The sequence below is a fragment of the Malurus melanocephalus genome, unplaced genomic scaffold (genome assembly GCF_030028575.1).
Source record: "Malurus melanocephalus ecotype Western Australia unplaced genomic scaffold, MMel_1.1 scaffold_863, whole genome shotgun sequence".
Classification (NCBI taxonomy): domain Eukaryota; kingdom Metazoa; phylum Chordata; class Aves; order Passeriformes; family Maluridae; genus Malurus; species Malurus melanocephalus.
This window is the reverse complement of record NW_026624095.1, coordinates 79036-104235: the sequence shown is the minus strand read 5'-3', so window position 1 is coordinate 104235 and position 25200 is coordinate 79036. Positions and strand designations below refer to the sequence as shown.

General features: G+C 40.0%; 1 protein-coding gene across 1 annotated transcript in view; it reads right to left on the bottom strand.

The window, feature by feature from the left end:
* The window catches only part of VEGFC (vascular endothelial growth factor C), a 70812-nt gene extending 47341 nt beyond the window's left edge, over positions 1-23471 (bottom strand). The window contains exon 1 of the mRNA XM_057385745.1: positions 22851-23471. Coding sequence (XP_057241728.1) covers positions 22851-22994 — 144 coding nt within the window. The 5' untranslated portion in view covers positions 22995-23471. The remainder of the gene's footprint in view (positions 1-22850) is intronic.
* Between the last annotated feature and the right edge of the window lie 1729 nt (positions 23472-25200).

Sequence of the window (25200 nt, the reverse complement as noted above, 5' to 3'; positions counted from 1 at the left end):
GTACACCAAAGACGCACCTAACATACTTCTATCGCATGCCACACAAAACAGCATTCCATCAGGCTACATTCATARGGACAACAAAATAAACTGGAGCCACAAGTTCTGTCTAACCATGCTCAGTACCCTAAGGTGTTTCACCACACTTACCACCTCTGCTTACCAACAGCAGAAACAAAAGCATGTCCTAACACCATTTCCATAAATGCAGTTATTTGGGACTCACCAAGGAGGGTCACCAAGGAGAATCTCCCAGGGAAGCTGGTCGTTTTGGCACACTCTGAAAGCATTACACAAGCTTGAGTTTTGTGCAAAGTGCAACAGGTGCTTCCATCTAAAAACCACACTTAGCAGAGAGGGTCAGTTATCACTCTTCATTGTATGGTTATTATCCTGAATGCTTTCCTAGGAAATGGAGATCTATTATCCTAGTGCAGTTTCTATCAGAAGTTCAAAACCACCCAGAGAGTCTTAAAGCTACCCAATTCATCAGGGTGTCTTGCTTCACCCTGGGCTGCTGCCCAGCATCTCAATGCCAAGGGGTCATGACCCCGAGTGCAGTCACATTGGATCACAGGATCTGGCCCTTTGCAGCCTGCTGCCCTTTTCCCCCTCTTCGTTGCCCAAAAATCAGACCCTTGATCTTTTACCCAAAAGTTCAACCAGAGTAAAGAGTTGAGATTTGTACTGGGGATGTTAACTGCATATTTTATTTCTTTCTACATGTGGATCTGACATAAGTCCACAGATTGAGACAAAAACATGGATTGCATTCTGCTTCCACATGTGAGCAAGACCAGAGTAACTACTGACTTAATACATTTATTTGGGAYACAAAACTGAGTAAATGAGAAAATGTAAGCCCAAATGACTCTTAGATTTACAGATTGAACTTTTTTAGTTTATGACTTTTAAGCTCCTTAACAGATCAGAACAGCCACATATTTTCATATCTTTTATATGTAAAGTGTATTCCAGGTTGTTTAGCATGCTCAGTTGAGGAAAAAAATGCATTTATAGTTTTTATTATAAAATAAATTATCTTTGTTCCCTAAGTACACAGCTTGGAAGCTGTTTTTTTTCTATTAGCAATATTGCCAAATCTTATTTTCATCTTCAAACAGAACTTATACTGTTTTATTTAAACTCCTGGAGGCGCAGTTGAAACTTACACATATGTTTCTATACAAAACCTAGCAAAGACAAAAAAACTCTAAAAAATTAAGCATTTCTTCCAAAGCCAGAAAGGTTATTTGGACTGAGATGCACAAAATTAATGACTGGATTTGTCTCACTAGAATAATTCCTTCTGCACGTAGCTACAGCTTCTTCCATCCAGTGCTCTTTTTCACATGCTTCAAGATGTAAATAAGGGCAAGCYAGGGCTGCATGAATTACTCACACAACTTGCTCCCTGTCATAACATTTATGGAAAGATCACAGCTCTTCTCTCTTCACTTAACTAGAAACAGGCAAGCCATGATGGTACCTGCTCTGGCTTACTGATTCATGATGGATGAATACACTCCATGGATGAGTACACTCACATAAAAGCAGCATGTGTACTTGTAAGAAGGCAATTACAGACAGGAAGGACATGGAAGAGGCAGCACACGATCTCCAATCACATGATGAGATACATAATCATTACAATGAAGGGGGACACCATATGTTACTTGCAGATGAACATAATAGGGCTGAAATCCTATTTGGATGCATCACTTGGATAWAACTGAATGCTACCACCAGCTGTTTCAACAAGCAGTAACTGCATTTTGGTCTTATATGATCAAATATCATTCATTGCCCACTTTCCCTTCACAAATCACACAGATCACCCCACTTCAGAATGCAAAGAGGATCTGACAAGTAGACAGTAAATGACAAGAAGAACAAGCCACAACCTCAAACTGTTTCGTGAGAGCTGTAAAATAGAAAGATCATCACTAATAGCAATACACAAATAATTATACACTATTACAAAACCAGAACTGTTTGAAATCTAAAAAAGCAATCAAATAATGAAGAAAAGGGGGTGGAGAGGAGAGTTGCAACCTCCCTTCCAAGACTCAGTTACACAATGCAACTTTAACTCATTGCTGTGGAGGCAACAGCTACAAATAGCCACAACAAAGGAATTCAGCAAACTTGGGTGGGTGCATACATAACTGTATAATAAACTTGTTAGGCTAGGTTCCCTGGCTCAGCACTTACCTGCTACCTGATGGAAACTAAAGGATAAAACTGGAAAAAATTAATCTCCACTYCCGACACCATCTTTCAGTATTACCATCACAATCAGACGAAATACTAACCCAGACAGACTTCATCATGGTATTTCAAAGGCTTTTTTGGACTTGCCATCATACTGAGGAGGATTGTGGCATGCCATATTATACATGTTGGTACAAAGGTCTTCTGCTTGGAGAGTCAGGTACACCAAAGGAAGTCTACTCCAACCTCCTGTATCCAATGGTCATTTTCATCTATGTATTTCAGAAATTATGACATTTAGATCAAGTGTCTTGGAACATAAATGCTCCGATCTTAGAGCATCCAAACTTAAATACTAGAATAGGTGTTAAAGTCATAATTTCCCTTGAAATGATGACTTTTCTTTTATCCAAAGATAAGTCATTCTCACAGGTCAGAATAAAAAAAATCCTCACCAGTATATTTGGCTTCAGTTTTATGCCTTCTACCTTGTTACATTTTGTCTTTTCCAAAGATTTTCACATGGTTTTCCCAGTCATCTCTTGATTTGAAATTCTTTAAGATCTTACTAGAAGTTATTTCCCTCTCTATTATTATACATCTTTTTCCCCCAACCCAGTTCCATGGGTTCATCTGTGGACATTGAAATTGTAGACCGCAGCTCAGTATCTGACTTACTAGTGCCACACACAGAAGASGGAATGAGGGTACAATTCACTGTTGTTCTGTTTTACATCCATGAGATTCTTATGATCCTCATTGAAAACACTGAAATGTAGAAATGTACTCACTATGGCTTTTAAATCACTCTTCTAGTACTACTTCATATTTAGTCTTCTATGCAATAAATACATGCAGTCTTAAATACTAGAAGGCAAATCATAGTTTTACTTCAACCACCATGAGTTTAAAGTTTCATTATTTTGCTTTGCTGTAATCATGATTTTTCACATTTGGGAATGCTGCTACAATAGGTAACAAAAAGGTTCTGTATGTGACACAGCAGACAAAAATGATATAGGAAGCACTTCTGCAGAAGTAATGTGTATTGCTCTTCCTACCTCTATAGGTTCTTATTTCTTATTTTACAGACCATATAAAACACTTGCCATTTATTAGTAAGGCTATTTCAACTAGCATGGTAGGACAGTTGAAATTCTTCAAATTAGTTTCCAGGTGTTCAAGAAGACAGTCTCTCTAATGCTTTGATTCTGCCAATGCACATTAGCAATCATAAGACTGGAGGATCAGGATAATCAAGTTGAAAAAAAAATCAAGGTACTCCACTGGATTTGACGTAAGAATTTTAATTGATTCATTTTTGTTTTCCTTTCTAATGAAATTAAACAGCCTCTTGCCATAAAAATATGAACCGAAAATACAGGGAACTGCATTCAGTATTCCTCATTTGTCACACTTTCTATGAAGCTATCATCTGGAGTGCTGAGGCAAATAACTGCACTTCAACTACAAATCACCTGGGTTTTATTGTAATCACAGTCTACTAAAAGCAACTTTTTTCTGCTTAAAGCAGAGAGATGCATTACATTATGCTTCACAGCTTGGAGCAAATATGAGAAAATAATGGGGTAACTACGAAACATTTTTGACTCAGATGAAATGAGTGTAAGAGAGGCGACTCAGGTCTCACTTCCCCACTCAGAATAAAATTAAAGGATGAAGATGAAGCAAGAAAGTAGGAGTGAAAGAAACCCCACCTTTGGCAACTGTTTCACTGGCACTGCCGCAAGGGCCTCTAAGTTTATCTAAAGGACATTTGTGGACAATCACATTTAGATAAGAAACAAGTTACTGCCATGCATGAACTTSACTCCATGCAAATCAGGAAATAAAGACCTGGAAGACTACTTAAAAGTATCTCATTAATAAAAGGAAGGGTACTAAGTCAGTTGCTTCTGTTTCGTGCGTATCTTTATCACTTTTTATACTATGATGTGATACAGAACACAACACAATACTTTAAGTGAAAGCAGTCAGCCTTCTATTCATCCACATCAGATAGAGTGCACTCTATGATTTATGTATGATGAGTCAAGCACCTAACAATTAAAAACAATTCTCTTGAAAATGCAGATTAGCTGCATTTTACTACACTAAGATTCCAACCATAAACGAGCCTACAGATTTCAAATCTTATGTCCATAAAGTATTAACAAGCATAAGAAGTGAATATTCTGGAGTCTTAAGATACACCTACATAAAATATTCTCACCAAGACTGCAACAAGTATAAGCACCAGGTCCTGAAAAACAGCTTATCAATCTGCAATTTGAGTCTCTCCTCACCATTTAACAATCAGCATGCTACTTTCAGTTGGGACAGAGTTAATTTCCTCCTAGTAGCTGGTACAGGGTTGTGTTTTGGATTTGGTATGAGGCTGACAAGGAAAACACACCGTGTTGCTGGGCAGTGCTCACCCTAAGGCAAGGGCTTTCTAGTTTCCCATGCTCTGCCACCGAATAGGTGCACAAGAGGCTGGGAGGGAGCACAGTCACAACAGCTAACCCGAAGTGGCCAAAGGGATATTCCACACCAGAAAATGTCACAAACAGTATAGAAACTGGAAGGAGCCAATCACTGCTCGAGGACCGGTTGGGCATTAGGCGGTGAGCAACTGTGTTGTGCATCACTTGTTTCTCTTGGGTTTTAGTCCTCTCTCTTTCTGCTTTCCATTATAATCATTGTTGTTGTTATAATTATTATCTTTTATTAAAGTTCATTTATTAAACTGTTCTTATCTCAACCCATGAGATTTCTGGTTCCTTTCTCAGATTCTCCTCCCCATCCTATTAAGGGTGGGGGCAGTGGGGAGCAAGTAGCTGTGTGGTACTTAATTGGCAACTGGGGTTAAACCATGTCAGTCAGTATGAAAGTTTTATGCACTGTGTAAAAATAGGCAGTTAAAAAAAACTAACATTTGGAAGTAAATACCTGTTTTTCAGACTATTTTAATTTTAAATTTGTTTTCCCTTAGATTCTGTATTTTCTAAATTGCAACTGACCTATCAGAAACAAACCCATAAAACTAGAAGAGACAAATTCATGGAAAAAACTTGAGTAATTTTACTTCAGCTGTAGCACGTTTAAATATGTATTCTTATTTTCAAGTTATTTAAAAATCTATGTGTATATATAGGGATAGACACATACTGTGATTGCGCATGTGTGTGTTTGGGTGTCTATACATAAAAGGGTGGAAACAGCATGATTATTTTCTACAGTTAGATCTAAGTTAAGCAACAGCATCTGGATACACAACAATACCTTAACATAAAACTATCTTTTTAAAACTCAGGAAATTCCATACTGAAATTATCTCTCCTTTAATTCCACTGTATTAGCCCTGAATGGGAAGCAGGACAGCAGCTGGTGCTGGGTAACAGATGCATTGATCTATACACAGTTTTATTTTCTTAAAAAATTCAAATATGCTTTAGGCTAAGCACAGAGTCTATAGTGTTATAGAGTGTTCCTGCTAACCTTAGTTTCTGCACACTGTTGCTGGAGCAGTAGGAATAAATTTGATAGCAGCTCCCRTCTCTTCATTGCTGTTTTTTTTTTAATCCCTTTCACCTTCTCCTTCAGCTACTTGCTATGTATAACTCAGCACCAACCAATGGAATTTAAACCCTAAGCAAAGGTTCACTACTGCAGAAACCTTCTGAGCTTGATCTGAGGACAAAAGCTTTATATACTTCAGAAAAATTCCTCAGCAATTTCACCAAAGAGACTATGGAAAATACCAAATGCAATTGGAAAGAGTTGGTCTGCTTACACAGAATAAATGTACAAAGTGCACACTTATTTCATTTAACACCCCCTCAATCAGCCTGCCCATTAAAACGTGGTAACTTTTGAAAATTGAAATTTGTGAATAAATCTTGAAGCAGTGGTTAATGAAGCCATGCCTTGTATTGCTCATAGCTGCCAGTCTCTGTCTTGTAGCTACAACATGAGCCCAGACAGCGTGTCTCAGCTGCTTAAACTTTGAGCAGTTAAGGTGCAATAATCACAGATGTTTTTCAAAACTTTACTGCCTCTTTCAAGGCATTTTCTGTTCTAGGGCTATTTTTCCATAGAACATTGCAAAGTGAAAAGAAAACAGGCCCTCACAGCYGGGTTAACAGTACCACTGTGATCTGAGTTATTGATCAACAAATGTCCTAGACTATCTCAAAAAAACCCAACCACCCACAACCTCTCTTTCTATTCCCAACTGTTTATTCATTCCCTCTCACAAATTATTGTCTCCTGTTAGACACAGGCACACATCAAGCCAAGAAAAAAACTCAGTTCAACTGAGTGCTCCTTAACCCTCACACCTTTCCCCCAGGCAAGCTGTCACTCCAATCATGTTCTCAATCCAGTTCCCCACATACTCCTACTGGCACTCAGGAAGAGAGAGTGCAAGTGACAAACAAGCAGGAGCGCAAGAGGAATACCATTTGGGCTAGCAGCATCAAACTATGCAGATTCTGGCAGTTAACTTCAGCTGGAACTCCTCCAGTTTTTCCACTTGTAGGACCTTGTTTTTAGCTGTTTATTCAAAGGTTTTGACAGACTTTAACCTGAAGCTTGATTTTCCACTGAGGAACTGTCTTAATGTTTGTTTCTTGTCCACATTAATACAGTGCAGCCTCTTCACTGAAGATCTGCAGCACCTTAAACTGACAAGGAAGAATGATATGGAATCATGAGAAGAAAAAGAAAAAACAGAGAGTTCCTCAGGGACATACTTTTAATATCTCCAGCAAAATTTACCCAACAAATAAGCACCACAGCTTATGAATTTCCAGTAGACTTTGGCAGATTGCTAAAACACAAAAAGGATTTAGGAAAAATGACTATATGTTCCATGAACAAGACCTGCTGTGCAGATACAGCTTTGGTCGGCAGAAGGTCATGAAGCAACAGCAAGGAGAAGAATAAACTTCATTGTAAAGAAACATAAAGCAGAAAAAGGCTCAGTCTGCCCTGAGAATAAAATGAGAGAAAGAAAGGACACAGAGAGAGAAGAGAGTGTGAGTGTGTAGCTGAAACCTGCATCTCAGAGAAGAGAGTAGGAGAAACAGGAAAAGAAAGCTGAGATCTGAAGTTTGTGAGATGGGCCGAGACACACACTGAAGAGGTACATRAGCTGGCACTGAATTTGCTATGCAGAGAAAAAGTGGGAAAGGAATTAAAGAGCTGTGACAGCCTGGTGCAAACTCATTGCCATTTATTCACATGAGAAAGRGCAATTAAAATTTGGATAATAGATACAAATAGGGAAGGGAAAGATTATTGCAGTTTGATGAAGAAGAGAAGCAAGGTATAGAGAAAACATTGAGAAACTAGAGACTGATTTAAAACACAGGAACTACTTAGAACACAGGTGAAAGAAGGAACCCTGAAGGACAGTCCCCATGGCTATTTTACTATTTACACAAAGCAGCCTTGAATGAGCAAAAAACACCCAAAGGTCTTAAGACACATTGCTTCTCTCTCTTCAGCTGGATCAGTTTGTGTGTCAATGCAGAGACCTCAAATTAGGTTCAGCGCAGTAAGGGTGGTAAGCAGAAGCACTTAGGCTGATGCTACTTCCCAGTTCCCCATACCCAGACCCAAGGGAAGAGGTAAAGGAGGAGGATGGAGCTGGCTGGGATGTGGGATGACAGTGAGGAACCAATAAGGTAAAAGACAGCACTCCCAATATTTAGGGAAAATGCTCATACAGGCCCATGCCCACCATAGGCTCTCCTCCAGACTTGGACAATACAATTGCAGGCATTTTTGTTTCTCTTTCCAAGGCCCTAAACATCAGCTAATTCCAAAGAGTATCAGAAGAACTTAAAAAAAAAAAACCCTAAGTTTTTAATGCTAGCATWGTGCAACTTCTGAAGGCTTGATTTTTACTGAAGTAGCAAGCTCTAATGTATATATTCATATACTACATGTATTTGTGGTTGCAATGCCTGTCAGCACTACTAGATTTATCTTGTCTCTAGGCTAACATATTATGTATGTGGAATGAAAGCAAGACATTGATAATAAATCTTCATATCACAGCAAGGGAAAGATTTCCAGACACCAAACTTGTCTGACTGAAAGTCCAAGTACAAAGTAGAAGATAAACAATATTTGTATATTCTTCTAGTAGWTTAGTTATTATACAGAAATATTTTTGGACAACTACTTTCAGTCAACATAAATAACCCACCAATGGACAGTCTTACAAATTGTTAGAACAAGTTTAGCTGCTCATGAACTATGTGGAATTTGTTGCAAAAATTAACCTGTTTACAATTACATCATTAACCAGATCACTTTCTTGCTACACAAAAAACCACAGTACTGTCTAATCAAAAAGAAATCTGAGTTGGAGATTAATAGTAGATCCTGAGCCATGTTCAGAAAGCATAGCTAACTAGTTAAATTAGCAATGCAGTCCAGTATTAGTATTACCAGTCCTTCACTTTAATATTGCTGAATCTTATATGTAATTAAGAAGGAAAAAAAAAAAGCTAAACCAGCAAAATTAGTTTGGTTAATAAGAACATAATTACCTACAAAGTTTAAATGAAAAAGACAATTTTATTTGTATAATCTGTGCACATTAGTAATCATGGCTCATGAGGATGTGTTTGTGAACCACTGCAGCCAGGTACATAACAACTCTTACTTAATTTCTCAACACAGTAAAGCAAGATCAGCCACTAGAAGTTATTTACCTAAAGTACTCATAAGTAAACTGTTGTACAGTTACTGTAAATCAGCATAAATCCATGCTGCTACCAAAAGAAGTACTTACCCCACTAACAGCTTTTCCAACACACATAGAGATAGCAGTAAGAACTAGGGTAACAGGGACAAGCTTCTGGCTGAAGCACCCCTTCTGTCAAATTAAGTACAGTCTTATTCACCATAACCCAGATGCAATAGAGTTACTCCTTACTCATAGATACCACCTTCTTCAACTACTAGGGCTAGACTCAGGTATGATCAATCACACCTTTCTAGCAGTTTTGCTCACAGCAGCATAATTATATTAGAAAATTAATGTATTTCAGACAACTCAAGTAAAGCACTGCAAACTCAGTACGAAAAAGTACTTAAATAAAATAATTTGTCCTTCCCAGCTACAGCTCTGCCAGTTTGGCATGAAATACAGTGACCTAGAAGAGGGTGGTGGAAACTTCCGAAACTGTTGTGATCATCACTGAGTTGAGTCAGCGAGGTTGTGGAGTTATCGTCTTTGTTTTCTTCATATGTCCTAGAAGACTTTGAAGCCAATACTGCAGCCCAGCTAAAGCATTTGCATATCAGAGTACCAGGATGCTAGTTGCAAACTAACTCTGATTTCATAAAGGAGGTAAGAAAATTGGTAACCAGTGGATTAGAATAGTTCTGCATGAATATTAGCTACTTTAATGATTACCAAAGCAATTTATTCAATTTTTCTTTTGTTTGCTAATTCCAGTTTTCTTTTAAGGTTACTACTGAGGTATCAGTGCTAGTTTTATGAGATAAGCAATTAATTTCCCATCTTAGTAAGACTTTTCATTTACTTTAAATTTCTTAATACTGCACTAACTCCTTTAAAGTGAAAAGGAAATTCCCGTTCTGATTAAGCTAATTAACTAATGAACACAACCTTCTCTGGCTCAGAATAAGCTTTCTTTTTAATAGCTTCCTCATTAGGCAGTTTGAAGGTCAAAAAATATATGTGTAGTGATGATAAAAATTTAAGTCTTTACAAGAACACATGTTAAATTGTCAAAGTTAGGGGCTTTGTGATAATGCATGTAACAAAGATTTTGCAGAAGGAAAGAACAAAAAGCTGAATACAATTGTAATTGCAATTGTTTTCACAATTGTAATAAAAATATGCAGAACAATAACAGAAATCAATAGGTTGGCACAAGTATGATTAAAAATGTTATGATTTCCCAGAAAAAMTTCAATTTTATTAAATATATCACTTGTTAGATAATGTCTCTAGCATAACAATAAGGATTTAAACAAATATGCCTCAATGGGACCCTTGGCAAGATGTACAAATTCCTCAAATACAGGAGTGCAAATTCCTCAAATACAGGAGCATTGGGTACTTTTCTAGTGAGGCAGAGGAAAAAATTTCCCAATATCACAAAGCAGAAGGCTTAAAAAAAAACCCCAGATGACTTAGCCTTCTTCAGAAGACTACAGCTGTTTGCAAGGGGGTAACATTCAATGTCTACTAAAGCTCAAATTATATAATCCTTATCTGAAGGGCTTCCCTTAATTCCCTTATCATCTCCCTCCTCCTAGAAGAGGAGAATAGGAAATTAAGGCAAATTTGTGACCCAACTCCACCACCTTCCTTTAAATATTCTTGCAACTGTTCCTGTACTTTTCTATGCAGTAAGGCATCAAGAGCAAGAAAGGATCTCCTCGACTGCCCCTGTACTCAGCACTGCACTACAGTGCATCAAATGGCATTTGGAAAATGGAATTTCCTACAARTAAATCCATAATAAGGGTTTCCAGTACCATAAACACCTCAAAAGACCTACAAATTTTAATTCTGACCTAGAGGGAAAAACTGCTCCAAGTTGGCAAAGCTTCAGACAGACAGCAACTAAAGAGACAGCATGCATGTAATAAAGGTCTAAAGAGGGAAATAAAATCAGTCTCTTACCCAAGAGGGTGGGGGAAATCTGACATTGGACCAGTTACTCTGCCTGGCCAAAATATAAAAACCAATCAAATTTATATTTGATTGAAATATAGAATGAAATAATTAAATGACACATTTATGYTTCTTCTTTAATTTGGTCTTCAAAAGTTTAAGGATCTATATCTCAGATCCTCAATTAAAATGTCTTTTTTTCCCCCCCAAGTGTCAAAAATAACTTTTGTGCCTGTGTAACACATAAGGTTCAAATTATAAAGGTTAATAATATTAATTAATATTAAATGTAGAATAAGTCTTTACACATATTGCAAGTCAACAAAATCAAAGAAGCTCCAGTGCCTGCAAACCAGCACTATTCTGGTATAAAATAGTTCAGAATGTACTAAGTGCTAATAGCATCTTCAGCATGAAAATAGACCAAACCATGGACAACATGTCCTTACAGAGATACTGATGAGGCAGAGGCAGCTCTTCTCATATCCTCAATCCAACAAATGTGCATGTTGGGTGAGTATGAGGGGAAGGAACTGCAGAAACTGATTAAGTCCAAATATTTTCCTTGCACAGATCAGCACATGCTGCTGACACGACAGAGGCCACTTGCCCAGGCAAACCATTAGTTTGCCCCAGTGGGTTGTTTCCTATAGTCTCATGCTTTAGGCTATGCTTGACATATATCTGAAGATTTGCAAGCATGGGCAGGTTTTTAAATTTGCTTGGTCGTATGTACCTAGTTAGTGCACATAACCAAGTCCTCACAAATCTTGCCTAACAGTAACATCTTATTGTTAGCAGGCATAAACAGCCTTTGCAARACTGCTGACATATTTCACAGATCACACTGAGACCACATCTCATTTTTAAAGAAAAATCATTAAGGACATTAAATACACAGCTTATGGTTTATAACTCAAAAGATAGCTAGTCCCATTAAATCTTTCACTGTGCACATGTGGCAGGCAGAAAAACACATTAAAAGCATAATGAACATGCAATTTTAAATAATCATACATCATCTTGAAACAGGCCCCTARGAACAACTTTTATGTGAATTTTGAGGAAGTAGTAATAACCATGAAATGCCTTCCCCCATCCTGTTCTTCAGTATAAATACGGGTAGTTCTTTAAAGGAGATATTTTAATCATACTCATGTCTGACATGCTACAAAATACTGGCATATCAAGACAMCCTTTTAAAACAAATACATAAGTGGAATTATTAGGAAGGAGAACAAAACATCATTTTGTCTCTACACACATCTGTCATGTCGCACATAAGGAATCTTGTGCTCACTCTTGGCTCTCTCTGCTCCTTGTTCTGCAGTCTTAAAGMGAATTAAAAAATGTATGAAGTCAGTTGATCAAAGGTAAAGAACAGTTTAATTTCAAAAAGCAGGTTATATAAGTGAAAGATGAAAATGAACAGTGGAGAGGGGAACTCAATGAAACCACAAGAGGCATGGGCAGAATTGTTCCCTGCCTTGTCCAGAGCAGGGATCTGGAAGTTGCATATTTAATCAGCAGGTGTCAGAATCAATACTTTTGCCTGTCTTGAGACTGTCTTGTTTTTTTGGTTTTTTTTGTTTTTTGGTTTTTTTTTTTTTTTTTTTTTTTTTTTTTTTACTATTATGTATAGTAAACAGAACATCCACTTAAAGCCATACTCGATACAGAAGTGTTGATGTGAAAAGCTTCTGTGGGCTCAATAAGCACCTGGAGAAAAGTCAGCTGAAAGCTATTAAAGCAAATTAAATCATTCACATGCACACCATCATTCAAGGCAAGGAAGTTCACAAGCTGCTGCCAACAGCTCCTCAGCTTGTGGTGACACTTTCCATTTCTTTGCTCAGAAGGAGGTTGTCAAGTAGGTCCTGTAATTTGGCAGGGCCTTGGATGGTAAGAGTATAAATAAAAAGAAAAGAAGGCAAGCCAAAAGAACTAACTAAGAGGTAGTGGAAGAGCCAGAAGAGTGCTTATGGCGCATGTTGCCACGGTTGCCCTTTCACAAACATGATGATTCTGGGGATCCTGTAAATGCCTACTGGGTTTTCTAACTGAAGTCTCCAGCTAGCCAAGGAGTGAACAGCAGGTACCTGCTGACACACCAGCTTATCAGRATTTCTCCTGAATGTGGTCTATGGGATGCAAAGATGAAGGAACAAATCAAGTGGAATAGAAATCTCTCAAGTCATTTCCACAAGGTGGTTTGAGGACAAATCAGCTGGATGTTGCACAACAAACTCCCTACAGGGGAATCAAACAGGGCAGCTCACACGATAGAAGATAAAACAAATAAATTTTGGGGGGCCAGGACTCATTGGGTACAGTCTTCTTGCAGGAACAGACATGGCCATAGCCAAAGGGCAACCTTCACCTGGAAGGAACTGTGGAGAAAGAGGGCAGGGGGAAGACGTGACAGATCATTTCTCATCAGATAGTGTGCATGAGCTTTCCAACATCATTCTCCAAGTCATGCTCTGCCACATGAGTGGGGCACAGGGCGCAAGCTTAGTGGCTATGCAGCATGGGCTCTCCATCAAGATTGTTGAGAATGGCATATAGGGCTAATCAGCCATTTTGTCTGACCAGCTACAGATTTTCTTCTACTCTTATGTGATTTCAATTCTCCACATATAGCATAAGCCAGCTAATCACAGAGTAAAGCAGCAACTTACAGGCTCAAAGGAAAAACAGAGATCATCCATCTGTCATATGAGATGAGGATTTGAAAATTTCATTAATTTTCTGAAGCTGCTAGCTAAGATATTCAAAGAGTTTCATTACTACAAAGAGCCTTTTTATGCTATTAATCCAGATTAGTAGCGACTGTTCAATTAGTTGTTTGCCTAATTCTTTAGTTCTACCTCATGCACAAGAACAGACTAATTCTTCCTTCCTTTGAAGCATGGTCCTGCCCTCTGAAAATTCTTCACTGCTCCTTCCCCTACTTCCTGTTCCAAATTCATAGTTCATTGTGCTTTTACTGCTTTACAGCCCATCCACAGACATTTCAAAAAGGAAAGTACTTCAGAGCTCCTCTATAGGTTTTTAYTTCTTTATTTCTTTCTAGTGATTTGATCACCCGCTAGCCCAGCCACATGGAGAAAAGAAAATAATTAATCTTAAAGATTTTCATCATTTTCATAGTGGATAATCAGAGAGAAATAAGCAGCTCCTCTTGGATAAGAAAGAAAAAGCATTTTATCACAACTTTTAGTTGTATGGGCTGAATTTCATCTGACTTGAGCACAATTTTAGAGGGAACCGTAACTGTAGAGGCAACCCTTTATGAACCAATTTTCCACTCTAAGGTGGTCTGATTTCAGTCTGAGTCCAGCTGTTCACCAAAACCACCTCCCTCAGCACACACACATCGAATCCCTCTCAGGAGGGGACATTCTCACGTGTCCAGTACTATTAACATGGCATTCCTGGCAGCTGGGACAAATTGCACTGAGGTAGCAAGAAGCCACCCACCTGCTGGGCTCTCCTGAGCCACAAAAACAGCCCAGACCACTCCAAACCCTGTTCAAAAAAGTATGTTCTCACACCTCAGGGTGCGTCTGGGAAGACAAGGCAGAAGGCACAAACTCAGCATCACTGACACTTCAGCAAGCAAGGAAACTCTCGGAGATTTTGATTTTGAGCCTGGCCTCTTGCTTCTGTTGTTTGGTGGTTTAAATGAAACTGCCACGCAACTTTACAAAGGAGAGAGGCCAATACCCATCATATTCAGCCTCATAGCACTGGGACTTCTAGCAGCTCTTAATGTTCTCCTGAAAGCTGTGCCCTGTGGGCAGGATTCTTGGTATTTTTAAATCAACCGACATTTTGCCCTTCTCTAACCAGCCAGAAAAACATCCAACTGGAAAGTCAAAGTAATTATCCTTCCTGGGAAAAACAATTCTCTATACTTACTGAATCTACTGTGCAAGCCTGCTTATTAACAAGATTGTCTCATGTCCTCCAAATCACAGAATATTTCAGTACTAATCATTTAAAAGAGATAAAATTAAAAAATATCCTTGTGGCAAAGAGATATTGAAAGCTTAACATTAATATTTTGACATTTATAAATCAAATGGAGCAAAGTAAATGGTCGTATTTGTACTGCAGCAGCACTGTACCCATTATGCAAGATGTGCTGGAGAGAGGGTGGGGTGAAGAGGAAGTCCTAGGCTCTGTTTGAATTTGGAAACATCTGTCCCTAGGGAAGGGACAGATGCCAACAAGGCATCATCTCGTAAGTTTGTTTTGAATTTTCCTTTAACAGTTAATTGCACTGCTGATCTAACCATAAGCTGCAAGTCTATAAAAATGGTACAATTCTCTCCACCAAGACTCTTGACAGTATTACTTTTACATATGTCTTTTAATTATGTCTCTGCCAAGTGTATCTGTGGGCAGTTACAAACACATAGAACTAGAGTGATTGAAGTTCCTTCTAATAAGAAATAKGAGTGGTGTATTCTAAGTAAAAGTGAGTGTGAAAAAAAAAGCAGAAATTCCTCAGCGGCACACCAAATGATGAAGGATCCTTTAGGTGTACAAAACGCAAACACTGTCTTTGACTTCCAGTGAAACCTACTATTCCAGTATCTCCAGAGTCTCCAACTCACAGCAGTCACAAAGCTGTCACATAGTCTGCAACACCTAGCAGCTGWGAGTCAAGAAGAATGACAGGTCAAGACGTAAATTCACAGGGCTCCAAAGGCAACACTTTCAAAGAAACAAGATTATTAAAAAACAAACAAAAAAAAACCCAAACCAAAAAAATCAAAACCCTTTCAGAATTAATTCCAGAACTGGAGCAAGAAATGCTCTCCCTTCATTTTTTTTCTTAAGGAACAAACAAAACCAGAGGCTTTTCCTTAAGCGGACTGGAGACTTTACTCGCCAGCTCTAACTTTGTTTCTCTTGCTCTGAAACAAATACACCCATGAAATAATGAAACAAACTAACTAGCCCCCAAATGTTTCATTGACTACACAAACACGAGTAAGTCAAGAGCAGATAAAGTGTAAACTTTCACTTGGCCAGTTTTTCTCTTGGCTCTAAATATTGTAACTAATGCTACAAGTACATTCTAGACATGTGGAGCAGTTCACCAAAAATACATTTGGCCAGCTGAAGCAAGTTGAAGGACAACAACAGTAGTTTTGCTTATTTTAAACAATCTCAGATAGAACATAATATTTCAGTTGGGAGAGACCCACACCAACCATCTAGTCCAGCTACCTGACCACTTCTGGGCTGACCAAAAACTAGAGCATGTTTTTATGGACATTGTCCAAATGCCTCCAAAACACTGACAGACTTGGGGCATCTGCCACCTCTCTGAGAAGATTGTTCCAGTGTTTGCTCACTTTCTCAGTAAAGAGATGCTTCCTAACATCCAGTCTAAACTTTCACTGGTGCAGTTTTAACCAGGCCCATGCATCCAACCAGTAGGCCTCAGGGAGATCAGTACCYCTCTCTCTCTACTTTTCCTCAGAAAGCTGGAGAGAGCAATGAGGTCACCCCTCATACTCCTTCTCTCAAAGCTAGACTGAGTCCTCAGCTGCTCTTCACAGGACATTCCTTCCAGCCCTGTCACCAGCTTTGTCACCCTCCTCTATTTCCACCTTCACATCCTTGAATTCTGGGACTCAGAACTGCATACAGAACTCAGAACTCACAACAACACTAAATATAGCAGGAGAGCAGGATATCTACTGTTTCTGAAAATCTTTAGAAATACTAGAAATTTTCACACATGCATGTGTGGTGTTGGAAAAGTTACTATGGGTCATGTTTGGGGAAAAATACTAGGAAATAACCAATTATTGCATTTGTTCTCAGAGGCCATCCCTTCTGCTGAATTCCTTTCTTCTCTCTTTCTCACAATTACAGAACCCAATTACTGAGTTAGGAAAGTCAAAGAATCAAATCATATAATAGTGGAAAGGATTTGTTCTAGATGATTCTTGAAATTACTCATTTCTCAATGCCACAAGAAGGTAGGAGTAACACAGATGACTTGACACTAGACCTTAATAAACTTGTCATTTGCTCAAAAGCAGCCTTCTGGCATCTCATTCCAAGAAWTGTCCAATTCTTTGCAAGAATTTTCCCTAGTCCAGTATGAAATGTCCTGCTCAATTCAGTAAGGAAAAGGACGTAAAACACCTTCAACAGTTTTTAAGCTGCATTCTCAAGGTSACATTATCAAAAAACTGTCACTGAGTAGGTGAAGTCATTATGTGAGCAGTATGGAGTAGTACAGAGTCCAGGGTGACAGCAGTCTTGGGTAACGATGTCACTAACTTCTCTAATCATTTTTCATTGAAGTTATACATAATTAAGAACCCAAGAGTTTGCTGCAGATGATGCATGGCCTTAGTAACTAACTAAAGGTAGGATGATTACATGTTCTTCTATACTCAGTAATGACTACAATGGAGTCAAAATACACCAACTGCTACCATTTTTTCCCTTCTCCTTTTTAGACATTTTCCCCTGTGTTTTCTCTTCCTCTTCCAAAGAACACCATTTCTTCTGGTTAATTTCATACAAAAGAGCTTCTTACCATAATATTCATTCCTTCCACTGGTAACTGCAATCTCTAAATACTTGTAAGGAGTTACAACTATCTTAGACAAGTCATGAAATGTCGAAAAAAAAAAAAAAACAAAAAACAGGCAAACGACTACAGAGCTAAAGGGATTGATTCATGATGATTACAATGGAAGAATAAATGACTTACAGTGTAGCTATTTTCTAACCAAAGTCTGAAATGCAACMAAGTGGGGAAGCAACACAGATATTGTCACCAAAACTTCTGGAGACAGATAAACACAAAACAAAACAAACAAGTTGACAAATTCATACATAATAGGAATTCAACAAACAATCATCCATGCTCCCCTACATGATCAATATTTTAAATTAAAATTCTGGTGCGATTTATGCAGTCATCAGTGTCTTTGAAGTAGATACACATTTACATGGAGGGGCATTTGGTATTACATTATCACTCTGGATAGAAGCAAGGTAAAATTTAAGAAGTAATGAATATTTATAATAGATAAGGAAAACAATCATAGGTATCCTACTTACCAAGCAAAACTCAATATTTTAACAAACAAAACTTTCAAGAAGCAACTTAGACTTTGAAAGAGCTTGCAACTTTCAGGTAACAATCGTGCTTGGAATTTCATATAACTCATTCTACAAATAGCTGTAACAAATTTTTTCTACATTAAACAGGATATTACATTTGATAGGAAACCATTGTGACATTAGTTGGATTCCCTTTGTTCCAAGGATTTTTTTTTGAAACAAATCACTGACCACATTCAAAAAATCAGCAGCTGAACACAAGGTTCTAAACACATTTTCCATCCTAGAAGCAGGATATCAATGGTAGAGTATTATTACCATCACCCTCAGCTACAACACTCTGAAGTATAAGTCCCAGTTTATTTTTGTGAAAATAAGTGGGGACACAGCCTTGAAAAACAGGCAAGAGTTTGAATACATACTAAACCTAAATGAGCATAAAAATAATATTCCTCATGGGATGCTTCTGTACCCTTCTAAACTCTGAAGCTAAAATTATCTCCAAAGTTTTTTTATAACCTTCATAAATGCATGGGATTTCTGCTGACAAACAGCTGAAGTCCCTCCCAGGCAACCAGCATGCTTACACTAGACACTCAGGAATGCACATACCTACTCTCAAAACTAGAAAGTGCCATGAGCTCTTAGAGCCTAGTGGTGTACTTCACTCACACAAAAGGTTAGACCAAGGTTTAATATCTATGTTAAGGAACATTGCTTAGTCTTTAAAATAGGTCCTACTACCAATGTTCATCCCATTGCATCTGCTACAAATTTTGCTTCTAAAAATATCAGCACCTTTTGGTGGGCATGTGTCTGAAAAGAGAGTGGCTACACACACTTAAAAAAGAAAATTTGCAGGAGACTAAACAGCAACAGCAGGAAAAAGTAACATTCTCCCTACATGCTCAATTTAGCACTGTTTAAATACTGGGAGGGATGTGATTGATTCAGAACAGACAATCCAGCCTCATCTCTGACATGTGCAACAGAGGTCACATCTCTGACCTATGTAACACAGAGTAAGGCACACTTCATAATCTTAAGGGTAGCCATAACACTGATGTGTTTGAGATTATACCATGAAGATACTGTGACAGCAGGAAACCCTGGAAATTGACACACTGCTTTTCCTCACACTCCCACTAACTAACAGAATTTAAACTCTGCTAGCATCAATGAGCAGCATGGTATGATTAGCTCTGATTTAAAATAATTTTACAACAATAAAATTTAAAAGGTGTATCTCAGGTAGCACCCGAGAAAAATGTGGCTTAAATAAGCACATGTATTTTCATTGAAAAAGAACCCCAAATCACAGAATCACAACACAAGCTGTTCTGTACTTTATTGCTGTCTGTGTAAAGAGGCCTCAATGAAATTTTTGGTAATGTGCTTTAGAACAGGTAAATACATTTTCATTTGCTATTCCCATTCTAATACAAAACTAAGAATCCTTACATAAATATAGTTTCAAACCTTTTCAAACTAAATGGGACAATTGACCAATATATTTTTTTGCATAGTTACATGATTCTAAAGGTTAGACTAYGCAATAAAATGATGGTGCAGCTGTGGAAAACCATCCCAGCTGTGTGGTTTTGTTCCAGGTATTGTTACCGTAATAACTTATTCCTACTTTGTTACCTCATGGCCATTAATGAATTTTAGGTACATGCTACTGCCACACCTTCATTTCAATAACCTAAGAATGCCCACGTAGTGCCTCCAGTTMATTTTTAAACTTTCAGCAAAGCAACAATTAAGGAATTATTTATTTCTTTTAAATAATACTTTCCCACGTAGACACAGTATACTTACCCCATGTTCCCTATTAAAATTCTCMAAATAATAAAACCCAGAGATTAAACAAATTATAAGAGTTATTAAAACACTCACAGACAGTACAAGAAGCTAAAATTTCAAGCCACCGGTGTGGCAAAAGAGCTCACCCTCCCCTTTGCTGCAGCTGTTCCAAGCATCCCTGCGAGGCGGTGGGTGAAACGGCGTGAAATCTGGGGCAGGAGGGCTGATTCCCCCGGGCCCGCCTTGAGCAGAGAGAGAACTGAAGTACCAGGTTGCCTTCCGCAACAAGACCCCCAGGCGGAGAGAGGGGCCAGGGCCGCCCACCCTCCTGCCCCGCCGGGAGGGGCGGGTTGTGGCTGTGAGGGGGTCAACTCCTTGGAACAGCCCCCCGTGCTGCAGGAAATCCGCAAGAGATGGTTTACCGGCAGGGTTCATTCCCATCCCACTGAGCTGACAGTTCAGTTGAAAAGTATTAATCTGGGCTCTGAAAGCTTGTTAAATAAAGAATTTTACCCTTAGGCTGAATGTAGAGAATAAAAGAAAAAAAAAAAAAAAACAAACAGGGGTGGGGGATAGAAGGCGAGGGGGTGAGGCAGTGTTGCACAAGCTTATCAGTGCCCACTTGTGCAGAACATGTCCTTGCAAGAGCTGTGTATGAAGAACTACTACTATTTATATCTGTAACACTTCCAAGTTGATGCAAATCTCTAGACAAGTTTACTAACTGAAAATTACCTGCTTAAAACCACAATACTCTTATTTTCTGGCCAGCTTTTCCTCCTATGTTGAAGGACCCTCAACATCAACCACACTTTTTAAAGAGTTTTCTAAAGCTAAAACTCTTAAACTAGGAGTGGAGAGAAATAAATACAGTGTGCAAAGAGTCGACCCAAATGGCTGTAAGACCTTCATTGAGGCACCAGTTTAACATGCAGCAGCATGGCTTATTGATGGGAAGTAAAAACAGGAGGTATAACATCAATGAACTTTGAAGCTAACAAAGTTYAAGCAGATTACTTTATACTGACAATACAATCATATTTTCCCTGAAACAATTATTTGCAGTTTCCTTATTTAATCCTTTCATAATTACTTCAGATATTCATCTTAACATTCACAGAAACAAATATATGCAGTACTCACTCATGCAAACAGTTCCAGCAAAAGCAACAAGCTCACAGCTAAAGACTTCCAACGTGACTAAGTCTGCTTGGATCAGAATCTTTCTCTGCTTACTACTCAGCAGTAGTCAGGCACAAAAACATTTCCCCATTAACACATGCAATCCCACTCACTTCCCGGTCTCTTGACCTTTCCTTCCTTTGGTTTACTGACAGTTCCTCTTTTTCCAGGGAGCACTTGCACTTGTCCACAATGCACTACAGTGGCAATTCTCGAAGACTTTGAGGTTTCTTCAAGAAACAGACTGACTTTCCACGCCGTATGCATGGGAACACAAAACATCACTGAGGAGAGTATCTTCACTCTCAGCTGTTCTACCTCAGCAGCTTAAGTGTATGCAATATGTGCTCTGCTCCGGTTTGGATTCTTTCTACCTTTCCAGCATAAGCTATTCTGAGGCTTTACAACTGAAATRCCAGTTTTACCCAGTAAATAACTGACTCACAGTCATGGGTTGGAAAGAGCTGAGGTATTTCTACCCTCCACTAAGTTTTGACTTTCTAAAGAAAAAATTATAAATAGTCTAAGGGGTAAGGGTGGCTATCTGAATTGATTTTGTGTTCCTATGTTCCTACTTTTAAATACTTACATGTGAAAAACACGTTATAGACTTTTAAGCAATACAATCACTGATAGAGTATTAGCACAATTAACAATATCATCAGTAAACTTTTCCATGTATATTATTATTTGAAAAGTATGACTTCTGTGTACTACAATGCATGGTCTACAATAGTTTGAATAACTGAGGTGCAGGTGATGTTTGCTATCAAATTTTGACTTCCCATGCAGTTAGAGTAAAATCTCCCACACTTTTAATCAGTAATACAAACAGCATGGGGGGGGGGGGAAGATCAGAATATTAGTTTAAATTATAATCCACACCATTTCCTCCCTGCCCCATACTGAAATGAATAATGAATGAGCTGGGTCATGATTGCTTTCAATAAGTATGTTAGAAATCTTTAAAACAATGAATGAGAGTAAGACAGTCATCAAAGGTCTTCCTAACAATGCCACATGCTTATACAACCACATACTATGCATCTTTTTTACGCATCAGCATACCAGGAACCGCATAACCAAAAGTAGCAAAGTACCAAAGGTACTTGGGGTTTATGTTGCAAAACTTGATATGCAAACAAATATTAACCGAGAATTGTAAGTATTTATGTCTGGAATCCGAGAATTTAAGCCCAGTCTTCACCATGCGTCTGGGCAGAAGTAAGATTTTCAGACTGGAGTGTCACCTTACACCTCCCGCCAACTCTGTCACGCAGCAGCAGYTCACCCAAAACGTCAGTGACTCCAAGAGGTTTTTCAACAAGYGGAAGGTCTAGGATTTTGTTGTCATCGTCCTCCCACGCCTCCCTCGCCGCTTCGTTCCCGTGCCCAGTTACTCCCCGGAGCGCTTCTCAGCCCGCCCTCCCTCCGCGCTCCGCAGCGCAGGACCCCGCATTGAGGCGCCTGCGGGGCGCGCCCCAGCTGCCAGGGCCGGCATAAGCCGCAGCCCAAGGGCCGCTGCCCCGTCCCAGCGCCGCTGCGAACGGCGGAGCCGGGCCAGGATCGCTCCCCGCCGGGCAGTCCCCGCTCCGTGGCTGGAGCGTAGCCCGTGGGCTGCCTCCGCTCATCAGGTGTTTCGCATCTCCCTGCAAATGCAGTTGGTCCCCGTGCAGCCTGCCCTCCAGCAACCCTGAAGACTGAGGCACTGTTTAAAAAATCCTTCCCCCACTTTTAAAGAAGCCCCCGCTTCAAAAAGCGTTTCGTACATCTTTTCCTTGGTGGAATTCTCAAGCTGTCCGTTCAAAGGGACGCGCAGCCACATGGACAAAGGACCAAGCTGGCATCTACAGCAGGAGCACGGGCTTACCTTTTCTTCCCCCCCGTCGGGCTCCTCCTCGTAGTAGCCCTGGCCGGACTCGTAGGCGGCGGCAGCGGCTGGCTGCCGGGGTCCCAGGAGCACGGCGCCGGCAGCGAGGCAGCAGCCCAGGGAGAGCACCTCCAGCAAGTGCATGGTGCAGAGATGGCAGAGCGAGCGGAGTGGGGCCGCGGGGCAGTCGGAGGAATGCAGCCGAAATTATGAGGCTCCTTCTTTTCCTCTTCCTCCCTTCTTTCGCTGTCCTTTCCCCCCTCCCTCCCCTCGCAATATCCAAGGCAGTAAAATCCGTGGGATTGAGAAGATGCGGTAGCAGCAGCTCCTATGCGCCTGCAGGGTAGTTTCCAACTTTCCCAGCCGCTTTGCAAATTCTCACCAAAGTTATCCAGAGTTTGCCAGGTAAAAAACCCACCAGGAAACCGGACATCCGAGGCTGCGCTCACTCAGGAGCAGGGGAGGTGGAAAGCACAGAGAGGAGGAGGAGGAGGGAAGGGAAGGAGGGAGAGAGAAAGCCAGGGAACAGCAGAGCGGGACCGAGCGGCCGGTCGCACACGGGGAGTTCCCTTGGCGCGGGCCGGGCCAGGCCGGGGGCTCGAGCCGAGGGGCCCCGCTGCGCTGCGCCCGCCGAGCTATGTGCAGACGCCTGTCAGCAGCGGAGCGGCCGAAGGGTGCGCGGCGCCTGGGGCTACGCGGCGGCGGCCGCGCATGGCGAAAGCGCCCTCTGCCTGCGCCTCTGCGCGCCGAGGGGGGCCGGCGGCCTCCTTCCTCCGCCTCTGCCTCTGCCTCCTCCTCCGCCCGGCGCGGCTGCTGCCGCGGCGGCGCCGCCGGCCGCTGGCGCCCCGTGGAGACCTCGCCCCGCACCGCGGCCCTGCCGGGAAGGGGAAGCGAGCGCCCCCGGTCCCGCAGAGCTGGGCTCGTACAGCCCCGAGCTTCGGTTCCACGAAGATGAAGCCCGCGGTAGATGCCGGCCCCGAGGAAAAACCGAAGTGCCCCGTTCATTTCATTTGGCTCGGAAACCAAGGGATGAAGTTCGGTAAAACACAGAGAAATCATGTAAGAAAATTTTTGTGAGTCTTAATCAGTTACTTGCTGAGCAGTGTTGGCAGCTTCACTTAAAACAGTATGCAGCTATTTTTGACTGGAGAAAAAAAAAGATTTTGCCATCTTAGAAACAGTAATCCAAAKAGCACCATAATTATTTGTAGCCTTCCTATCAGTGTCATCTTGGAGCCGTCTTCGAAGAGAAGTAACATTCCATTCAGAATCCTAAATAAAACTGAGCACAGATCCTGTGTTCCAGTTACACTGTGATTAAAGTTTTTTTTAAAAAATGCACATTGCTATCAAAATAACACACTACAGCCTGCTCAAATCTCAGCTAAGCAAAAAGAAAATATTAAATTCCCTATATTCTTATTTTTTGCTCGATTATCAAACCTTGTGTAAATATTTTAAAAGCTTTTAATTTGTTTTCTGCATCACTTGTGTACATCTTATGGTAATTAGACTGTATGGGAGCCAACTGTGGGGGATGATCCCTGACTGCCTTGACTAGATGCTGGCAGTCTGCTCATGTTACACTACTCTTATTCTTTGGGAATCCCATTATGTTACTATTCTGGGAGTGACATAAAGGTGTCTCTAATCTCCCTCTGCTACCTCCTGGGTATTTTTTTTTAATTATTTTTATCATTTCCAAGATGGTATTTCAGCATGCTGTTACTCAAATAAATCTTTTGATGCTAGAAAATAATCCCTTCATTTGCAATCAGAATGAAGTCTAAAGTTCAAATAGAGCTGTACCTTAAGAGGTTGTATAGTCATTAGAAAATTATTGAAGCACTAACATTTTTAAACACCTTCACAACAGAGTAAGGCAATGAAATAAAAACAGGGGTAGAAGTTAAGCAGAACAGCTATGAAGATATAAAATAGCATACATAAATAAAAAAGCCCATTGTTCTTCAATGGACCCTTGGAGCGCTTCAGAGCAAAGCGTAGGATTAAAGCCTAAAGAGAGCATAGTCCAGGATGCAAAATCCATCTAAATAGAAATACAGCATTACCGATTTGAGTTTAAACATACTAAAATCTCTCAAAAGTACCAAAGACTGGTATAGAAAGGAAGTTCTTTTGTAGCACTTTATTAAAACCTGCCTGACAAATCATGCACAGATAAAATTATTTCAATAACTGAGTGCCATGCAACGATAAGCTGCATAACTAAATCACAAAACAGTGCCACCTAACTAAATCACAAAACAGGATGAAACATATCACTCCTGCTGTGCCATCATAATATCAGCTGGTATCATTATTTATTTCCCCAGTTCTCCAGCACTTT